The 20,016-nt window shown below is 42.9% G+C and overlaps 1 protein-coding gene across 13 annotated transcripts in view; it reads right to left on the reverse strand.

Annotated features, from left to right (window-relative positions):
- The window catches only part of LOC140202572 (suppressor of tumorigenicity 7 protein homolog), a 205,620-nt gene that overhangs the window by 44,925 nt on the left and 140,679 nt on the right, over nucleotides 1–20,016 (reverse strand). For all 13 annotated transcript variants that reach the window (XM_072267585.1, XM_072267583.1, XM_072267586.1 and 10 more), the window contains one exon: nucleotides 11,766–11,848. In XM_072267585.1, coding sequence (XP_072123686.1) covers nucleotides 11,766–11,848 — 83 coding nt within the window. The remainder of the gene's footprint in view (nucleotides 1–11,765; nucleotides 11,849–20,016) is intronic.

Consider the following 20,016-nt stretch of genomic DNA (forward strand, 5'->3'; position numbering starts at 1 on the left):
TGTGCTGATGATAATAAATTGAGTGGAAAAGCAAATTGTGCAGAAGATACGGCGAGCCCGCAGAGAGATATAGATAGGTTAAGTGAGTGGGCAAGGGTCTGGCAGATGTGGAGTACATTGTTGGTAAATGTGAGGTCATCCACCTTGGAAGGAAAAATGAAAGAGCAGAGTATTATTTAAGTGGTAAAAGATTGCAGCATGCTACTATGCAGAGGGACTTGGGAGTGCTTGTGCGTGAATCACAAAAGGTTGGTTTGCAGGTGCAGCAGGCTACCAAGAATGTAAATGGAATGTTGGCCTTCATTGCTAACAGTACAGGATACTGGTGAGGCCACACCTGGAACATTACATGCAGTTCTGGTCTCCTTACTTGAGGAAGGATATACTGGCTTTGGAGGAAGTGCAGAGGAGGTTCACCAGATTGATTCCAGAGATGAGCGGGGTTAGACTATGAGGAGAGATTGAGTTGCCTGGGACTGCACTCACTGGAATTCATCAGAATGAGAAGAAGTCTTATAGAAACATATAAAATTATGAAAGGGATAGATAAGATAGAGGCAGGAAAGTTGTTTCCACTGGTAAGCGCGACTAGAACTAGGGGACATAGCCACAAGATTTGGGGGAGCAGATTAAGAACGGAGATGAGGAGGAACTGCTCTTCCCAGAGAGTAGTGAATCTGTGGAATTTTCTGCCCAATGAAGCAGTGGCGGCTACCTCAGTAAATATATTTAAGGCAAGTTGGATAGATTTTTGCATAGTAGGGGAATTAAGAATAATGGGGAAAAGGCAGGTAGGTGGAGATGAGTCCATGGCCAGATTAGCCAAGGTCTTATTGAATGGCAGAGCAGGCTCGACAGGCCAGATTGCCTACTCCTGCTCCTATTTCTTATGTTCTTAAGCCTCCCCGACCAAAAGAAATATCCTCTCCAAGAACACTCTATCGAAGCTTTTCAACATTCGATAGGTTTCAATGAGGTCATCCATCATTCCTCTGAATTCCCGTGCGTAGAGGCCCAGAGCCATCAAATGCTGCTCATATGACAATCCTTTCAATCTCAGAATCATTTTCATCAACTCCTTTGAAACCTCTCCAATGTCAGCACATCCTTTCTTAGATATATGGCCCAAAATTGCTCTCAATACTCCAAGTGAGGCCTCACCAATGCTTTATAAAGTCTCAGCCTTATATCCTTGCTTTTGCATTCTAGTCCTCTCAAAATGAATGCTAACACTGCATTTGCCTTGCTCATCATCGACTCAATGTGCAAATTAACCTTTTGGGAATCCTGTACAAGGACTCCCAAGTCCCTTTGTACGTCAGATTTTTGAATTTTCTCTCCATTTAGAAAACAGTCTATGCTTTTACTTCTTCTACCAAAGTACAGTACTGTACATTTCCTGACACTGCATTCCATCTGCCATTTCTTTGCCCATACTCTTAACCTCTCCAGGTCTTTCTGTAGCCTCTCTACTTCCTCACAATTACTTGCCTCTCCATCTACCTTCATATCATCCACAGACATGGCCACAAAGCCATCAATTCCACCATCCAAATCATTGCATACAACTTACAAAGTACTGGTCCCAACACACACCCCCGTGGCATGCCACTAGTCATCGGCCGCCAACCAGAAAAGGCTCCCTTTATTCCCACACTTTGCCTCTGGTAATCAGCCACTGCTTTGTCATCCATGTAAATATATTTCCCATAATTTCTGACGTGCCTTGCAGATGGTGGAAAGGATTTGAGGTGTCAGGAAGTGAATTACTTATCATAGAATATCAGCCTCCATGGCGTTGCGGCCACAATATTTTTATGGGTGGCCCAGTTCAGTTATTGATCATTGGTGGTTCCTAGAACTTTGACCATGGCGTACTCGGCAACGGTACAGTAATTCCATAGACTAAAACTCTCTCTTGTTGGAAGTGCTCATTCACTGACACCTCTGTGATTAGATTATTAATTGCCACCAGGTTATTGGAGAACCATAACACCATGGTCAACAATACCTTTCAACACTTCACTAATGATTAAACATAGGCAGATTGAGTGATCATTTAACCAATTAATTTGTCCTGCCTTTTTTGAACAGGAAAATGCTAGGCAGTTTTCCACTTTTTAGGTTAGATGCCAGTGTTGCAAGTGTACCAGACAATTTGGCTAGACCCATGACTAGTTCTGCATCACAGGTCTTCAGTGCTCATTCAGATTGTTGTCCGCAACACCCCCGCCCCCCCCCCCCGCCAGCCTTTGTTGGATATAGTGCTCTGAGCCGCTGAGTTTTGTAGATCCTACGCCTTTGCTCGATTCCTCTACTGCTTCAAAGGTTTGCAAATGCCTGAAGAGTAATTTGGGGCATCCTGAGTTCAGAAGGCATTATATAAATTTGTTACTTATTGGTGGAAAAACTAGAATTCAAAAACATCAAATTGAAACATTACTTTCAAGAATTTATTTTGACACCATCATTAAACTGACCAGCATGCTTACATCCTCACAAGTTAGGTATCTGCATCTGGGTACTGTGCGGTCAAGGAGGCCGCGGTGAGGCTTTTCCGAGTGTTCCACACTTATAACAATAAATTTCAAAGTCCAAAGTACATTTATTATCAAAGTATGTGTACTGTATACAATACAGCCTTGAGATTTGTCATTTTGCAGGCAGCCACAACACAAAGAAACACAACATAACCATAAGGTGTATGATATAGGTTTCAGAATTAGGCCATTTGGCCCATTAAGACTACTCCACATTAAAAACCCATTTAAAAAACCCACACAACAAAGACCATCAAGCACCCAATGTGCAAAAAAAAAGAGAAAAAATCTTGCAAACAATAAAAAAGGAAACAAAAACACTTGGAACATGAACTGTAAAGAACCCAAAAATGTTTCCACAGCTGGGGGGTCCATCCAGCACTGAGGTGAGTGAAGCCCCTTCAGGAGTCCTGTGGCTTCAGGGGAATAACTGCTCCCAAAGCTGGCAGTGTGGGACCCAAGATTCCTGTCCCTCCTGTCCAATGGTAATAGCGAAAAGAGGAGACAAACACAGGCAGATGGTGCTGAACACCTGTTCATTTTTCGCTCTCATCCCTGACAATTTTAATCTTGTCAATACTGTAATTGGGATGGAGTTATGGAGCTAACCACAGGTTCAGCTTCCACCATCAGGCCTCAGTTTGGCGTCCACACCAGCAATGGCTGTCCCCGCCATACCTGCACTCTTGGGAACCTAGTTCGCCAAATCCCCCAGGAGATCGCAAAAGCACCAGATTGTTTAGCTAGTTGAAAAGAAAAACCCTGGTCAAACAATGTAAAGGGCCGCTACCAATATAATATTGAGAGATTGGGAGATGTTTCCCACTCCACTGAACCCTACAAATCAAACACGTATGCTAATGGATTTACCACTTCATTTGAAATGTGTAATTAAGGACACATGGAGGAAGGACTGAAAAAAAACCCAGCTCTTTCTATGATGTACCATCAAAGTGTAGAACGAGCTCTTTTATTTTGTTACATGAGTGTGAGGTAATAATGCTTTTTCAATTAATCTAATAATAAATACCACACTTAGATCCACAGTTGTAACCCACCGTACTGCCCGAGTTCCATTAAGGGATGAAGATAAACTTCCATCATTGTCCACATCACTAGAACTTAGATTGCAACGAAATAGAAATTTCAAAATTTTTTGTTTAAAGTATTTGCAGCAAAAATACTCATATTCATTTTCCTGACACCTCTTTATCTGGAGGATGACAAGAGGCATCTCGACAGAGGTTTATATGATAAGTGGACACAGTCAGCACCTATTTCCCAGATCATAATGGCTAATATGAGATGACATACTTTTAAGGCAACTGGTGAAAGTATAGGGGGATGTCAGAAGTAAGTTTTATTTTTACACTGAGCCACAAGAGGCCAATACATCAGGAAAATTTATAAGACTCCTAGATAAGGGTGACTCTTAAGGTGATATGGTAGAGTAGTGGTTAGCACAACGCTTTACAGTAAAGACAACTCGGGTTCAATTCTCCCCACTGTTTGTAAGGAGCTTGTACGTTCTCCTTGTGACTGTGTGTGGTTACCTCCAGATGCTCTGGTTTTCTCCCACAGTCCAAAACCTACTGGTAGGTTAAATTGGTCATTGTAAATTGTCCCGGGATTAGGCTAGGATTAAATCGGGGGATTGTTGGGTGGCATGACTCGAATGGCCTATCCCATAAAACCATAAGATATAAGAGCAGAATTAGGCCATTTGGCCCATCGAGTCTGCTCCGCCATTTCATCACGAAGAAGAAGAAGAAAGCCCTTAACTCCGAGTGGAGTCATCCCGACACCGTCATGACGCCGTCTTTTTAGCAGGCTTTATGTTTACGAGGCCGAGTTGCTAGCTCGACGCTCAACCCAGCACGGATGGAAAATGTGCAAGGGAGCCGGCTGGATTCAAACTCTGGAGCCTTCGCTCCGAAGTCCGGCGCTGCACCACCAACCGGCCACATTTCATCATGGCTGATCCATTTTCTAAACTCAGCCTACAACATCATACCTGTCAATCTGCAACTGTGCTACAAGTTCAACGACTTTATTCCGTATACTGTGCACATTCAAATACAATGCCTTCAGTCCAAGATTCACACTTCTTGATTCTGTCCGCCTTTTACATTGTAACTCATCCTGTTGACTAGAACTTTGCCCTATCATCAGCCTCTCCTTTCTAGGAGTCTCACACCACACACCGCCTCTGTTTGTAACACAACTACCTCATCTTCAGCACTATCACTCCGCAGTAATATCACAATAAATAAATAAATAAAAATAAGCACGTGGATGAATAAAACAGGAGGGATATATAGGAGGGAGGTTTAGTTTGATCTTGGAGTAGGTTAAATAGTCAGGACAACATCATGGGCCGAAGGGCCTGTACTGTGTTGTACTGCTCCACATTCTATGTTCTAATCAAAGGACCCAGCAACATGACAGTGGTGAAGTACATATTGTAAAGCACTTCTGATTTAATCCATAAACACAAGAGATTCCTCAGATGTTGGAAACACAGAGTAACACGAACGCACAAAGTCCTGGAACTCAGCAGGTCAGGCAGCATCTGTGGAAAGGAATAAACAGTCGGCGTTTCGGGCCAAGACCCTTCATTAGTCGTGATGAAGGATGAAACGTCGACTGTTTATTCCTTTCCATAGATGCTGCCTCAGCTGCAGAGTTTCTCCAGCATTTTGTAAAAGTTACTCACAATATAATCGATACAACAAACAAACATGTGGAAAATGCAAATTACTAAATCTGTCAGAGGACACTGCATTTTCTTTAACCAATTGAATACAAGCATGAGACCTTTGCCTTATTACTGATGGACATGGCAAACTCCTTTTCTTCCAGTTAAGTAAGAACTGGAATCAAATTGTAAAGAAGGTGAGACAGTGGAAACCTGATTGGCTGCGAACTAATCAATCAGGACGGATGAACGTTAGGGGAATATATACCAGTGGACTAGATGTGCCTCGGCATCATGCCTGATGAAGATGGCAGAGCCTGTCATCAAAACATCTGTTAGCCCAAGAGAAGTTTATTCATCATATACACCAGTAAAGCACAAGAACATTTTTCCTTTTCCTCCATTTTACCAAGCCAGACTAATAATTTGCACTGTGCTTATCCCTCACTGTCTCCCGTGATGTTACTGCCTGGAAGCATATAATATGGTCTCTGAATGGAATGTGAAGGGGGTTTATCTACTCACCAGTAACATGCCCCAACAGTACCTTTAGATAGTAAGTATAAAACCAAAACGAAAGATGAGCCTTCAACAGGTAATTACACATCTCTGTTCATGCTGCAAGCTGCTTACAAAACTTCTAAATATACCTCTTCTGAATTACTCTCACTGAAATTTGCAGCCTGTCATTTCCCTTTAAGCAACATACTTTTAAACTGCCTTAATGATAAACTAGCAATTTCATCATCTTCTGCAGGACATGGCGGACTAATTCTCAAGCACGCAGGTGCGGCACTGTTAAGTGGACGAAGATACATCACCATGGCCGGAAGAGATGGAGGTGGTGAGGACTCCAAGCCAGACTGAGACACAGAGTAATGAGACTCCGTCTATCCAGCATCTTGTTTACAAATGTACAGTCACTGGAGAACCCAAGGGCAAGATTGCTGTATCAGGAGGAAATGAGAAATTGCTGTGGTCTGTGTTTCATAGAGACATGGCTCACTCCAAACATGCCAGGTGTGTCAATAAGACCTGATGGCTTCTCAATACACAAGATAAATTGAATTGCTGGTTTGGAGAAGGCAAAAGGTGGGTGTCTGTGCTTCATGGTAAATTCTTTGTGGTGCTCAGATGTGGCAGCTTTGCCGTACTCTTGTTCCCCTGACCTGGAACATCTAACAATTATGTGCTGACCATTCTACTTACCAAGAGAGCGCTCCTCTGTGATCTTGCCCATAGTTTACATACCACCAAAAACCAACATTAACCAGGCAACACACACAAAATGCTGGTGGAACGCAGCAGGTCAGGCAGCATCTATAGGAAGAGGTACAGTCGAAGTTTCGGGCCGAGACCCTTTAACCAGGCCTCCAGATATTGAATGCTGCCATCATCAAACAAGAAACAGCTCACTCCAGTGCATTTCAAATCATACTTGGGGACGTCCATTACAAACCAACGGACTCTCACAGCTACCTGGACTATACCTCGACCCACCCTGCTACTTGTAAAAACGCCATCTCCTTCTCTCAATTCTTCCGTCTCCACTGCATCTGCTCTCACGATGAGGATTTTCATTCTAGAACAAAGGAGATGTCCTCCTTTTCAAAGAAAGGGGCTTCCCTTCCTCCACCATCAACGCTGCTCTCAACAACATTCCTTCCATTTCACACACACCTGCTCTTACCCCATCCTACCGCTACCTTACCCGGGATAGGGTTCTTCTTGTCCTTACCTACCACCCCACCAGCCTCTGTGCCCAGCACATAATTCTCCAAATTTCCACCACATCCAACTGGATCCCACCACCAAGCACATCTTTCCCTCCCCACCCCCGCGCCCACTTTCTGCTTTCCAAAGCGATCACTCCCTATGCGACTCCCTTGTCCATTCGTCGCTCCCCACTGATCTCCCTCCTGGCACTTACCCTTGCAAGTAGAACAAGTGCTACACCAGCACCTTGACCTCTTCCCTCACTACCACTCAGGGCCCTAAACAGTCCTTCCAAGTGAGGTGACACTTCACCTGTGAGTCTGTTGGGGGTCATTTACTGTGTTCGGTACTCCTGGTATGGCCTCCAGTATATCGGTGAGACCCGACATAGATTGGGATACTGCTTCGCCAAGCATTTATGCTCCATCCGCCAAAACAAGCAGGATCTCCCAGTGGCCACCCATTATAATTCCACTTCCCATTCCCATTCCAATATGTCTATCCATGGCCTCCTCCACTGTCATGATGAGGCCACACTTAGGTTGGAGGAACAACACCTTATTGTCACAACCACGGATCTCAGTCTGTTGGGCTTCCCAGGTCTCTCAGTCTATTGGGGTTCCCAGGTCTCTCAGTCTCTCTGGATCCCCGAGTCTCCTTGCCTCTCCAGTTCCCCAAGCCTCCCTCTCAAGTTCCCCAGGTCTCTCGAGTCATCCCTGGATCTTGAGTTTTCAGGTCTTCCTGGGCCATCAGATGCCAGTTATAGGGGGTGGGGAGTCCTGTAGTGACTTCTTCAGGTCTGTGCAGGGCATCAGAGTATTGGGCTCTGAGGTTTTTGGAGCACCTGAATTAGTTAATTGTTGCTTAAGAACAGCTATTAATGGTTTAAGAGATCCTTGTGTTTTTCTCGAGCGATGCACTCTTTGTAATGCGGTTTCCTGATGCTTTCTATTTAAGTTTATTTTGATAGGCTCAGGGATTCTGTGTTAGTTTTATTGTTGAAGCAGGTGCCTGGTTAGTTCCAATTGGAGGGTCCTCATTTTGAGAATGATCTGTCTCACGGCGTCACTTGATCCAGCTACCCCTGTAAAAGTCTTGTTTCCAGCTCTACGTGGAAGTCTTTGGCTCCGATACTGGCAGTGTGCACCATGGCACTTATCTACCAGCATCACTGAAGGACATCTTGGACAAGTCCCTCATCCGGGACTTCCAGCGGACACAGGTCTGTGATGCCTCAGGGGCTGCGCCTAGAGAAGGGGGCCTGTCACAACCACGGATTCGGCAGTGCAGCAAATTCAGCAATTTCGCTTGCGAATGTGCGCGTTTCAGCTAATTATTATTTCATTGTGATAGTACTTAACTCCATTCATTCCATGGTTGTATTTATTGAGACTCGGACACAACAATGCTTCGCTACCTGCTTGCATTCCGCCTTGCCTGAGTCAACTAACTCTGAAGACTAGCGGTATTCGTTTTACCCTTAGTTGTTCTTTTCAGCCGCAGTGTAGGCTTCATTTGCCATTTGAGAGTTTTAGTTAATGGTCCTGTTTAGCTTAGAGTTTTCCCCTTAACACTGTTTGCATTAAAGTCTGTGAACTATCGACCTGCTTCAGTGTCTCTCACTCTGCACTTGGGCCGTATCCGAACCGGGTGACACTTCTAAATTGCTGGTGAACGCAGCACGCCAGGCAGCGTCTCTAGGAAGAGGTACAGTCGACATTTCGGGCTGAGACCCTTCGTCAGGACTAACTGAAGGAAGAGGTAGTAAGAGATTTGGAAGTGGGAGGGGGAGGGGGAGGGGGAGAAAGATTTTCGGATATCTTTAACCCCTCGCTTCAGCAGTCTGAGGTACCTACCTGCTTCAAGCAGGTATCAATTACACTGGAGCCTAAGAAGAATTAGGTAAACTGACTCAATGACTATCACCCAGTAGCTCTTACATCCACTGTGGTGAAGTGTTTGAGAGGTTAGTGATGAAGCATATCAACTCCTGTCTGAGATGCAACTTGGATCCACTCCAATTTGCCTACCACAGCAGATGCCATCTCATTGGCTCTTCACTCAACCCTAGAACATCTGGACAGCAAAATGCATATATTGGGATTCTCTTTATCGACTATAGCCCAGCATTCCATAGCATCATCCCCTCAAAGCTAATCAATAAGCTTCAAGTCCTATGCCTCAATACCTCCTTGTTCAACTGGATCCTCAATTTCCTCACTTCCGATTGGTAACAACATCTCCACAGACTGCATCAGCATAAGTGCACCACAAGACTGGGTGCTTAGCCCTTCGCTCTACTCGCTTTATACTTATGACTGTAGGGCTAAACACAGCTCCAATACTATATTTAAGTAAGTTTTCTCTTTACACCACTGTCGTTGGCTGAATCAAAAGTGGTGACGAATCAGCAAATAGGAGGGAGATTGAAAATCTGGCAAGTGGTACCACAACAGCAACCTCTCACTCAGTGACAGCAAGACCAAGGAGCTGACTATTGACTTCAGGAGGAAAAAACTGGACGTCCATGAGCCAGCCTCAACGATGGAGATTATATCGACTGGTTTCACCACAGCCTGGTATTTAAACACCAATGCTCTTAAACAGAAAATCCCACAAAAAGTAACGGATATGATCCAGTTCATCACAGGTAAAGACCTCCCCAGTGCTACATGGAGCGTTGTTGCAGGAAAGCAGCATCAGTCATCAAGATCCCCACCATCCAGACCATGCTCTCTTCTTGCTGTTGCCGTCAGGAAAAAGATACAGGGGCCTCAGGACCCACGCCACCATGTTCAGAAACAGGGACTTGGGAGTCCTCCTGCAGGATACCCTTAAGGTGAACCTCCAGGCTGAGTCAGTGGTGAAGAAGCCGAATGCAATGTTGGCATTCATTTCTGGAGGAATAGAGCATAGGAGCAGGGATGTGATGTTGAGGCTCTGTAAGGCACTGGTCAGACCTCACTTGGAGTATTGTGGGCAGTTTTGGGCTCCTTATTTAAGAAAGGATGTGCTGACGTTGGAGAGGGTTCAGAGAAGATTCACTAGAATGATTCCGGGAATGAGAGAGTTAACATATGAGAAACGCTTGACCACTCTTGGACTGTACTCCTTGGAGTTTAGAAGAATGAGGGGGGACCTCATAGAAACATTCTGAATGTTGAAAGGCAAGGACAGAGTGGATGTGGCAAAGCTGTTTCCCATGGTGGGGGAGTCTAGTACGAGAGGGCATGACTTAAGGATTGAAGGGCGCCCATTCAGAACAGAGATGCAAAAAAATTTGTTTTAGCCAGAGGGTGGTGAATCTGTGGAATTTGTTGCCACGGCGGCAGTGGAGAGCAAGTCATTGGGTTTACTTAAGGCAGAGATTGATAGGTATCTGAGTAGCCAGGGCATCAAAGGTTATGGTGAGAAGGCAGGGGAGTGGGACTAAATGTGAGAATGGATCAGCTCATGATAGACTGGCGGAGCAGACTCGATGGGCCGAATGGCCGGCTTCTGCTCCTTTGTCTTATGGTTATTACCCCTCAACCATCAGGCTCCTTAACCAGCGGGGATAACTTCACTCAACTTCACTCACACAATTGCTGAATTTTCCCACAACCTATGGACTAACCTTCAAGGACTCTTCATCTGACGTTCTTGTTATTAATTGCTTATTTACTATTATTATTATTATTATTTATTTTTCTTCCTTTGTATTTGCAGTTTGTTGTCTTTTGCACATTGGTTGTTGTCTGTCCTGCTTGGTGTGGATTTTCATTGATTCTATTGTGTTTCTTGGATTTATTGAGTGTGCCCGCAAGAAAATGAATCTCAGGGTTGTATACGGTGACATGTATACGTACTTTGATAATAAATTTACTTTGAACCTTTGTACGTCCCATACCTAATGCAGTGAGATGTATGTTCAGTGAAGAGTTGGTTGTAACTCTACAACAGCAAAGCTCTATCATCCAAAAATGCAAGTCATCACTTGGTTCGTGATATCTTTAATTATTTTAGAATTAATAGAAAAAAACCTATGCATGGTAATAATGCATCTTCACTTTCCTAAAACCCATCCAAATAGGAAAACACCTGTGGTACTGTTGCATGCCCGTAAAACAGGATTAATGAAACAAGAGAGAAGCAGGTAGAGTCTGCACAAAGACAAACCTGACACTGCCCCTTTCTCTCCTCCATTGCATGAACTGCATCTGTGAGAATCGCATTAGTGGAGCAGTAGGGTGGGACAGGACAAATTGTAGTGAACTAAGAAATGCCAATAACCAGAGCAAAACACCACAGATGCTGTAAATGACAAACAGTTGCATAAAGTTAGGGAAATAGCAGGTCAAGCAGTACCCGTGGAGAGAGAAACTAAGCTAAGATTTTTGAAAGAAGCAGTTTAAGTAAACTGGCAAATAAGATGGCTAACCAGGTCTCCCAAACAAGGGCAAGACCTTAGTGCTGTGATTCAGAGACAATAGCCTGGGAAATGAAAGTCAGGAAGTTTCTCAGTACCAGAAATGGAGAGTTCAGGGACTGGTATCCAGGGACCTTTAAGATGTCAGCCGAAATGGATATTTATAGATCTTCAAGCTGAGAACCTCATGGCTTCCAATGGTATAAAATGTCAAGGGTTAACTAACCGGGTCCATACATATAAGCAGTGGTGTTAAAAGGTTCTCAGGACACAAGTAATGACAACAGATGAAAAAACATAAAACGTGGCTGATGATCATGGACAACTGCACATCTGGCCCAGCTGCAATTCTGTTTACATTTTTATTCATAATGATAATGATGATGTAATAATATTTACTTACCAGAATAAGCCCTGAGATCAAGGATGATGTGCCTGTCAGAGCAACGTAGAATTTGGGGGTTAATGTATTCAAAAACATACTCACTGCAAAAGGAAGAGGAGAAACATGCATTAACATAAATCTTCACAGGCAGAGCTACAGGACTTAACAAAATGTCTTGAGCTACAATTTCATCCAACCATAAAAAGCATACAACTACATTGAATTGATTATGTACACATATCAGAAATGTAACTCTTCTTTTGTACAGATTGTGATAACGAATACAATTTGGAACGCAGTACTGATTTTAGAGCATGACAACTGGTTAATGGAATAAGCGTACGGGTTTGAGAACTCCCATATTTGTATAAGGGCTGGAAATAAAAAGCCAGTCTCAGCAGCTGTAAGGTGAGCCACTTACTGCAGGGACCCAACAAGTTCACTTATCCTTTCCCTTCGTGAATGGGAGCCTGGCTAACAGGTGAACAGCTCTTAACCGACCACAAGTCCATCCGGCAGCAGTCAGCAGAGAATGATCTGCAAGCCTGCTGGAAAATGACATCGTGAACCCTGTGGAGTAAGTTCCCAAGCAGACTGTTGAAAACCATTTGGCACAATGCCTCATCACCAGCAGGTGTCAAGACCTCACCTCCCTGGCAGTGAGCAGGGCCCTCACTGTCAGATCTTTCCTGCATGGTCAGAGTGTCCTACTGCCCTCAAGATGACTGTGATGAGGATGAGGTAATCACCCACCTCTTCGTGCAATGTATTTGCAAAGATGTTCTGTAAAAGGATGTAAGGGTCTGTGCCGATGCTCACCTGAAGCAGCCATGAAACAAAGGACTCTCTGATCTACAGGCTATTCCCTGGGGCACATACATACCAAAGCAGCCATCAAGTGCTCTGAAACATCAGCTTAGTGAGAGATGCATTTTAGTATCCCCAAAACTTGTTGAGATGTCTGTAGCACCTTCCAGACTTGAGGACTACACACTAGAGGACAAAATGAAGCTTGGTGCAGGCAATACAAAGGGTTTGTGGGGAAGAACTGCAATCTAAAGTCCTGCTGCCATTCGGCACTGAGAACTTGGTCCTATGTAACAGCTGCATGCACACTTAAGGCGATGCTCCCTCTAGGGTGTGCGCGTGTGTGCATGCACACATCTTTTGCTAGTAGTGCACAGGGAAATTTAAACTGAGCACAAAAGGTTGTTACCCTCTACCCCATTGGCATGTTAAGTATATTTTGCAATCGTACACAATCACATTTCCTTTTCCGGTTCTGATGTGAACAGTGTCGACAACAAGGAGTTTGCGATGATTTCTCTGCAGATTTTAGATCTGGCTTATTTATACTGTGTTTATTGAAGAAATTATTGATTCACTATGCCGAAATCGAAAGAAGCAAAGCGTGTGAAGTGTAAAGTAACTGGTAGTTCATTTAAAGCAGAATAGTTTAAGCCAATTGTCACGATACAAAAGGTGCTGGAGAACTTGCAAGTGGGAAGAAGTGGAGTGATAGTTGGAAACTTTTCTTTTTAAAGCATCATTTAGCAAGCAAATCGCATATGGACAGTGTGCAAAAGCTCCAGCGAGAAAATTCTTCATTACCCGCGACAGGACTGCCACGTAAGTTTTGTGAGAGTGCAGACAAACGACTGTGAAAACGGTCAAACCCAGAGGAGATCAAAGTTCTTCTTGACAGTGTTTTGCTAGCTGTTAAAATGAATACATCTACATACAAAATTCAGTGCGCACACGTTGCTGTCACTGGGAAGAAAATTGCACAGAACAAGATTTTTGCGCACACTGGTCATTACAAATTAGAGACGGGTGTATAGTTCGAAGAGGAAATGTGAGTGGCATTGGTGTTTGGCACAGGGACTGTATTAACTTGATGACACTACGAATGTCGAGACTTAGACAATACTATAAATGTACTGACACTGAATATAAAGAAAGCCATTTACTGTTTTGCATTTCTCATATATATTTTCTATGATTAAAACTTACTTTTTAAAAAAAAGATTAGCTGTTAATTGCTCTGAACTGGGCAACAAAATTAATTGTATTGTAGAGGATGGCACTTCATTTTCATTATTTTCAATGTTTATTGGATCAATACTTTTAGAGAAGAACAGGCACAAAAAGGTTCAGGAGAAGCTTCCAGCCAAATTACTGATGCATGAAAGTACAAGAGCCCTTTGGGTATCAATAGTCCTGTTGCTGGTGAGAAATCCTTATCCTGAGTCTTATCGAATATGAAACAGTATAGCCCAGTACAGGCCCTTCAGCCCATTAAGTTGTGCCAAACTTTAATCTACTCTAAAATCAATCTAACCTTTCCCTCTCACATAGTTCTCCATTTTCATTCATCTATGTGTCCATCCAAGTCTCTTAAATGTCCCTAATGTATATGCCTCTACCATTACACCTGGGTTATATCTCATCTGGCCTCAGGGACGTATCTACCCTCATGGATTTCAGAAGTCCCAGCACGCCCTTTCTTAATGTCAATATGTTCCAGCATATCAGCCTGTTTTACACAGTTCTCACTTTCATCAAGGTACCTTCTCACAGGAGAGGTCCTTAATGAAGCAAAGTATCATTAAGGTCTTACTGTCTCTTTAGTCATCCTTCTGTTCTTCACGCATGTGTAGAAGTGTACAAGCATGCACGTATAGTTTTACAGAATGTATCAACGAGTGCAGTCTAGTTTTAAACTTGAAGCCTGCTGCAAAAACAGAGTTTGATCATATCTACTGAAATAGCCTCATAGGACCTGATGCAGTGCAAGTATTCCTGTTATCAGACACAAAGTGCTCATGAATCAGTGCTTCATCTTTGCCTGAAGAGCAACATCTACCATATTAAATTCTGACTGATACTGACTCTGGATGTTTACCTTCTACCAGGGGTTCCAAACCTGGTGTCCACAGACCCCTTGCTTAATGCTATTGGTCCATGGCATAAAAAAGGTTGGGAACCCCTGCCTTATACTGGAGCAAACCCCAAAGATATCAGTGCTTAATGACCTATGATGTTGGCACCTCAGTAAAGATGCATGGATAAACAAAGTCTGCTGATTTAAAACACCCTCGAGTATTAACTGAAGTCAGAGTTCACAAATTTATAAGAACCATTTGATAGCAAGGACTTCTTGCTTGTAAACCATTAAGGGTGGAATGTAAATGAGAAGGAAATATATAGTGGAACAACACATATCACCAATTAATGGAAACTCCTGTATAATTCTTTCAAGATGAATCAATTTTATAAAAAGTGCAACTCTGATATACTGAAAATGCCCCTTAAATGACTGCTCAGATGGTAATGGGGCTTCAGCAATGCTAATTCAAGTACATCAAAAATAATTCTAAGCTATGACCTTCAGTAAAGACCTTTTTGCTCTTCAGGTATATGGAATAGACAATACAGATTACACTTTGAGCAGCTTACAAACGGCACAAAGAACTTCTGTTGTTTTGTTGAGATGAATTATTAATAAAGAGCACAAAATCCTCAATAGAGATTTTGGCAAATATCTGGACTTTGTGGGATTTCTGGTATATATGCATGCATGTGGAAAGCAGGAATGTGCTTCATGTAGAATCCAGCCATAGTTTCTCAGCTCTTATGTTGGAGTTAGGTCTGCCACAGGCCAATTTAATTTTTAACAAGAGAAAATCTGCAGATGCTGGAAATTTGAGCAACACACTCAAAATGCTGGAGGAGCTCAGCAGGCCAGGCAGCATCTATGGAAAAAGTACAGTTGACGTTTTGGCCCATGTGTTGTTCCATTTAAATTTTAGTTAATTTATATTTTGGATTTTTTGAACATTTAAATATATGGCATATATAAACGTATTGGTTTTTTCAGTTTTCATTAACTTTGAAACATCGTTAGCCCAACACACACAAAGCGCTGGAGGAAATCAGCGGGACCTTCATGGTCCTGAAGAAGAGTCTCGGCCTGAAGCGTTGACTGTTTACTCTTTTTCATAGATGCTGCCTGGCCTGCTGAGTTCCTCCAGCATTTTGTGTGCGTTGCTTGGAATTCCAGCATCCGCAGAGTTTCTCTTGTTTGTTAAAAAAATTGTTAGCAGTTTGAATTTTTAAATGAATTTTGCAACATTTTCTTGTGACAGCCAGACGTACATGACATATGGCTTTATTGCTATCAGAGTTCACAGCCTTCCGGAGGGGGGGCTTGATGCTCGTCTGTCTTGTTTCACTCACCAACCCCACTCTGATATAAAACCAGCATCACCGGAGGTTGACTTACTTGAGTTCTTCACTTATACACATATATAACACTATTTGTATTGAGGTTCATTTCATAAATATCCGAGCTTCCATTTGCTAGCCATTTTAATCCACCCCAATTCCACTTTAAACAGTCTGTCCACAGCCTGTGAAAGATGAAAAAATGAAAGACAAGAAAAGCACTTCGTATACACCTGGATGCTCTACAACTCAAAAGTATCAACAATGAATTCTCCGATTTCAGGTAACCCACTTCCCACCTGTCTTTCTCCCTTCTTCTGATCTATTCAGTTCCTCCCATACCCACAGCACTCCCGCCAAACCCCTTATTTCCACATTTATTTTCAATCTAACACATACTCCATTTGCCCATCACCCACACCCTTCTCCCACTGGGTTCCCTTTTCAACTGTTCCCATCTATCCACCCCAGCTCCCTTGTCTCATTTGATGCCCCAACTTCCTTTTGCATTAGATTTCACCATCTGTAGCCCCTTGTTACCTCTACCCATCACCTTCCAGCCCGTGTCTCTTCCTTCCTCCATCTGCCAGTAATTGCTGCTCATCTAGATCCACACAGCTCTCACTCCACCCCTTCCCTTTGCCTAATCGTACTGCTTAACTAGATTTGCAACATTTCCTTATGAACACCATTTTGTATGGGATTTGCCTGTTCCTTCCATATGCACAGGATTGAAAGATGCTGCAGAAAGTTATGAACTCAGTTTAATTATGGGCACTAGCCTCCATAGCATCCGGGATACTTTCAAGGAGTGATGCCCCAAAGAGGCATCATCTACCATTGAGGACCCCCATCACCCAGGACATGCCCTTTTCCCATTGCTACTGTAAGGGGGTTTCGACTTTTATGTTACTGCGGAGGCTAATTAAAATGGCGTTTTTGTTATGTTAATCTGGGGAATGCGGCTTTGTTGTGCTTTAACGCTGAGAAAGTTTGCGCTAGCAGCTTATTGTGGTTTAGAGGGTGCTATTAACCAATTGGGATAGTTGTTATGGTTTTGGTGTATTTGAAGATACTGTTTGCGAGGGGGTTTGGGGGCAGAAGGCGGGAGAGCGAGACAGAGGATGGACCGGGTGCTGTGAGTCCGCTAACGGGGTCGGACCACGAGCGGGATGTTCGGCGAGGAGACGGAGACGGACTCGTGTGGAGCGTCTGGTCGACCACCGTTGTTGGTCCCAGGCGGCCGGTCGAGGTGGTCCGAGGGGGTCGCAGGGTGAAGAAGAAGGTCCTTGAGCTCCAACGGTTTTTGTGCACGAAGAGATTGAACTTTGATAAGTGTTGGCGCCTTTTTTTTCCCATTACTTTCCTCTCTGTATCAAATGCATATTAATGTCATAGAATTAGTAATATCTATAAACTGTAAATCATTTAATTGCATCTGGTGTATTGTCTGTTATTTGGGCGGGGTGGGGTACCTCACACAGCATCCACACAAACGAATTACCCAGTTTGGCGGGGCCGAGGCTGTTTCCCTAGACGACAGCGAGCCGAGCGACCCTGAGGGTGGCCAGGGGGGGCTACACTACCATCAGGAGGAAGGTACAGGAGCCCAAAGATAAACACTCACTGATTCAGGAACAGCTTCCACTCTACTATCAGATTTCTAAATGGACATTGAACCCATGAACACTACCTCACTACTTTTTAAATTTAAATATATATTTATATTTACTATAATTCACATCTCTTATTATGTATTGCATTGTACTGCTGCTGCAAAAGCACCAAATTTCACAACATATGCTGGTGATATTAAACTTGATTCTAATTCTAAAAATATTCTTAATTTGTAACTGTTGAAAGCTGGATACTGTACACTGAAGAGAGTCTTAAGCCATTAAAAACACTGCAATGTTTTCTGCTCCTTTGTTCAAATTGATGGAGAACAGGGAGGTGACTCTTTCCTTGCCCCTATGACAGTGTGGGTTTCTTCCAGGTGCTCTAGTAAACTTCCACACTCCAAAGAGATACAGGTCAGTGTTAGCGATTTGTGGGCATGCTATGTTGGCACTGGAACAGCAGCAACACTTGTGTGCTGCGCATCACAATCCTCATTGATTTGATTTTATGCAAAATATGCATTTCACTGTATGTTTCGATGTACATGTGACAAATAAAACTAATCTTAACTTTAAGCAGCTTAAAAAGAATTGTAAATATTTAATGTTTTCAGAAATTCAAGATTTGAAAACTGAACTACTAAAACAAAATATTATTATTCAATTTGAAGTATCTATAATTCTAAATCACTTCTAAGGAGCAAATTCTTAATGTTCAGTTGAAGACTTTATTGCACTGTACAGTAATGCAGTGTGGATCAAATCTGGTTGGTTTTAAAATGATCTATCCCTTGGTGCCAACACAAGGGGGCACTAATGATTCGATGTGTGGGACAAAAGAACTCATGAAGCCAATTCACAGACAGCAGTGGATGGTGGTAGGCACTGCCAGAAGTGGTGGAAGAGGCAGATACATTAGGGAGATTTCAGAGACTCATAAAAAGGCATGTGGATGAAAGAAAATAGAAGGCTATGCGGCAGGAAAGGTCTAGATTGACCTCTGAGTAGGTTAAAAGATCAGCACAACATCATGGGCCGAAGGGCCTGTATTGAGCTATAGTGTTCTATATTCTAATTTAATGTGTTAAAATGCAAGACCATTCTCCTTCCTAAAACATGACAAAAGACAACATAACATTGTCCAGTTCCTTTAAATCCAGTAATGCTTTATATGAAACTATGGACATATACCACATGCTGTTCAGCTATTTAATGATTACAGCTCAGTGCTCAACACCATCATCCCTTAAGTAATAATCACCAAGCTTCTAAATCTGGACCTCTGCATCTCCATCTGAAACTGATTAATCAACAGCCTCATCAGGAGAGCACAGTCTGTGTGGATCAGTAATAACGTCTCCTCCTCACTGATAATTAACCTCAAGGATGTGTGCTCGACCCACTGCTCTGTGCTCTCTACATTCACAACTGTGTGGCTCAAACACCATCTATAAATTCGCTGATGATACCACCGAGTTGGCAGAATCTCAGGTAGTGACGAGCTGGCGTAAAGGAGTGAGATAAATTGGATGGTTGAGTGCTGTTGCAACAACAATCTTTCACTCAACATCAGCAAGACCAAGGAATCGATTGTGAGCTTCAAGGAGGAGAAGTCAGGAGACAACACACCCACCCTCATGGAGGGGTCAGCAGTGGAAAGGGTGAGCAGCTCAAGTTCCTGGCCGTCAACAATTCAGAGGATCCATCCTGAGCCCAGCACGTTGATACAATCATGAATAAGACACATCAGTAGCTCTACTTCATTGGGAGTTTGAGGAGCTTTGGTATGTCAAATTTCTACACTCACACGGTGGAGAGCTTTCTGACTGGTTGCATCACGGTCTGGATTGGAGGCACTAATATTTAAATATTTTCCAAAGAATTTGCCTGTTGTAGCAGATCCCCTTTCCCTCGTGTTTTTACAGCAGCTACAAAATTCACTGATTAAATTCTTCTTTCCTAATTTACAGAAAACTATCATCATAGAACAAAGGATTATTAAACTGAATTTATAAATAGCTAATGGTGAAATAGCTTATATATTTATAGTCAGTTATCAATAGCTAATGACAAAACCTGAAAACAAGCAATAATAGGAAGACTGGAACAAATTACAGGGGTCAAGCAGAATAGGAAAATAATTTGGAAACCAGTATCAACTCAGTTAAGTGAAGATAATTTATTTTAGAGGAAGGACAGAGGAAAGCGCATTACCTAAAATTCTGGGTCTAAGTAGGATCTAAGTAATCTAAACAAGGGAGTCATCAAGTACAAATACACCCCATACCACAGGCCACAATTTAGCAAGACCATTTAGCAAGCATATGAAGCACAAGGGTCTATTTTTAGAAGAAAAGAATTGAAAAACAGGGAAGTTACGCTCAACAGATTTCAAAAGTCGGGTAGGCCACACACAGGAGCAC

The sequence above is a fragment of the Mobula birostris genome, chromosome 9, assembly GCF_030028105.1.
Source record: "Mobula birostris isolate sMobBir1 chromosome 9, sMobBir1.hap1, whole genome shotgun sequence".
In the NCBI taxonomy this organism is placed as follows: Eukaryota; Metazoa; Chordata; class Chondrichthyes; order Myliobatiformes; family Myliobatidae; genus Mobula; species Mobula birostris.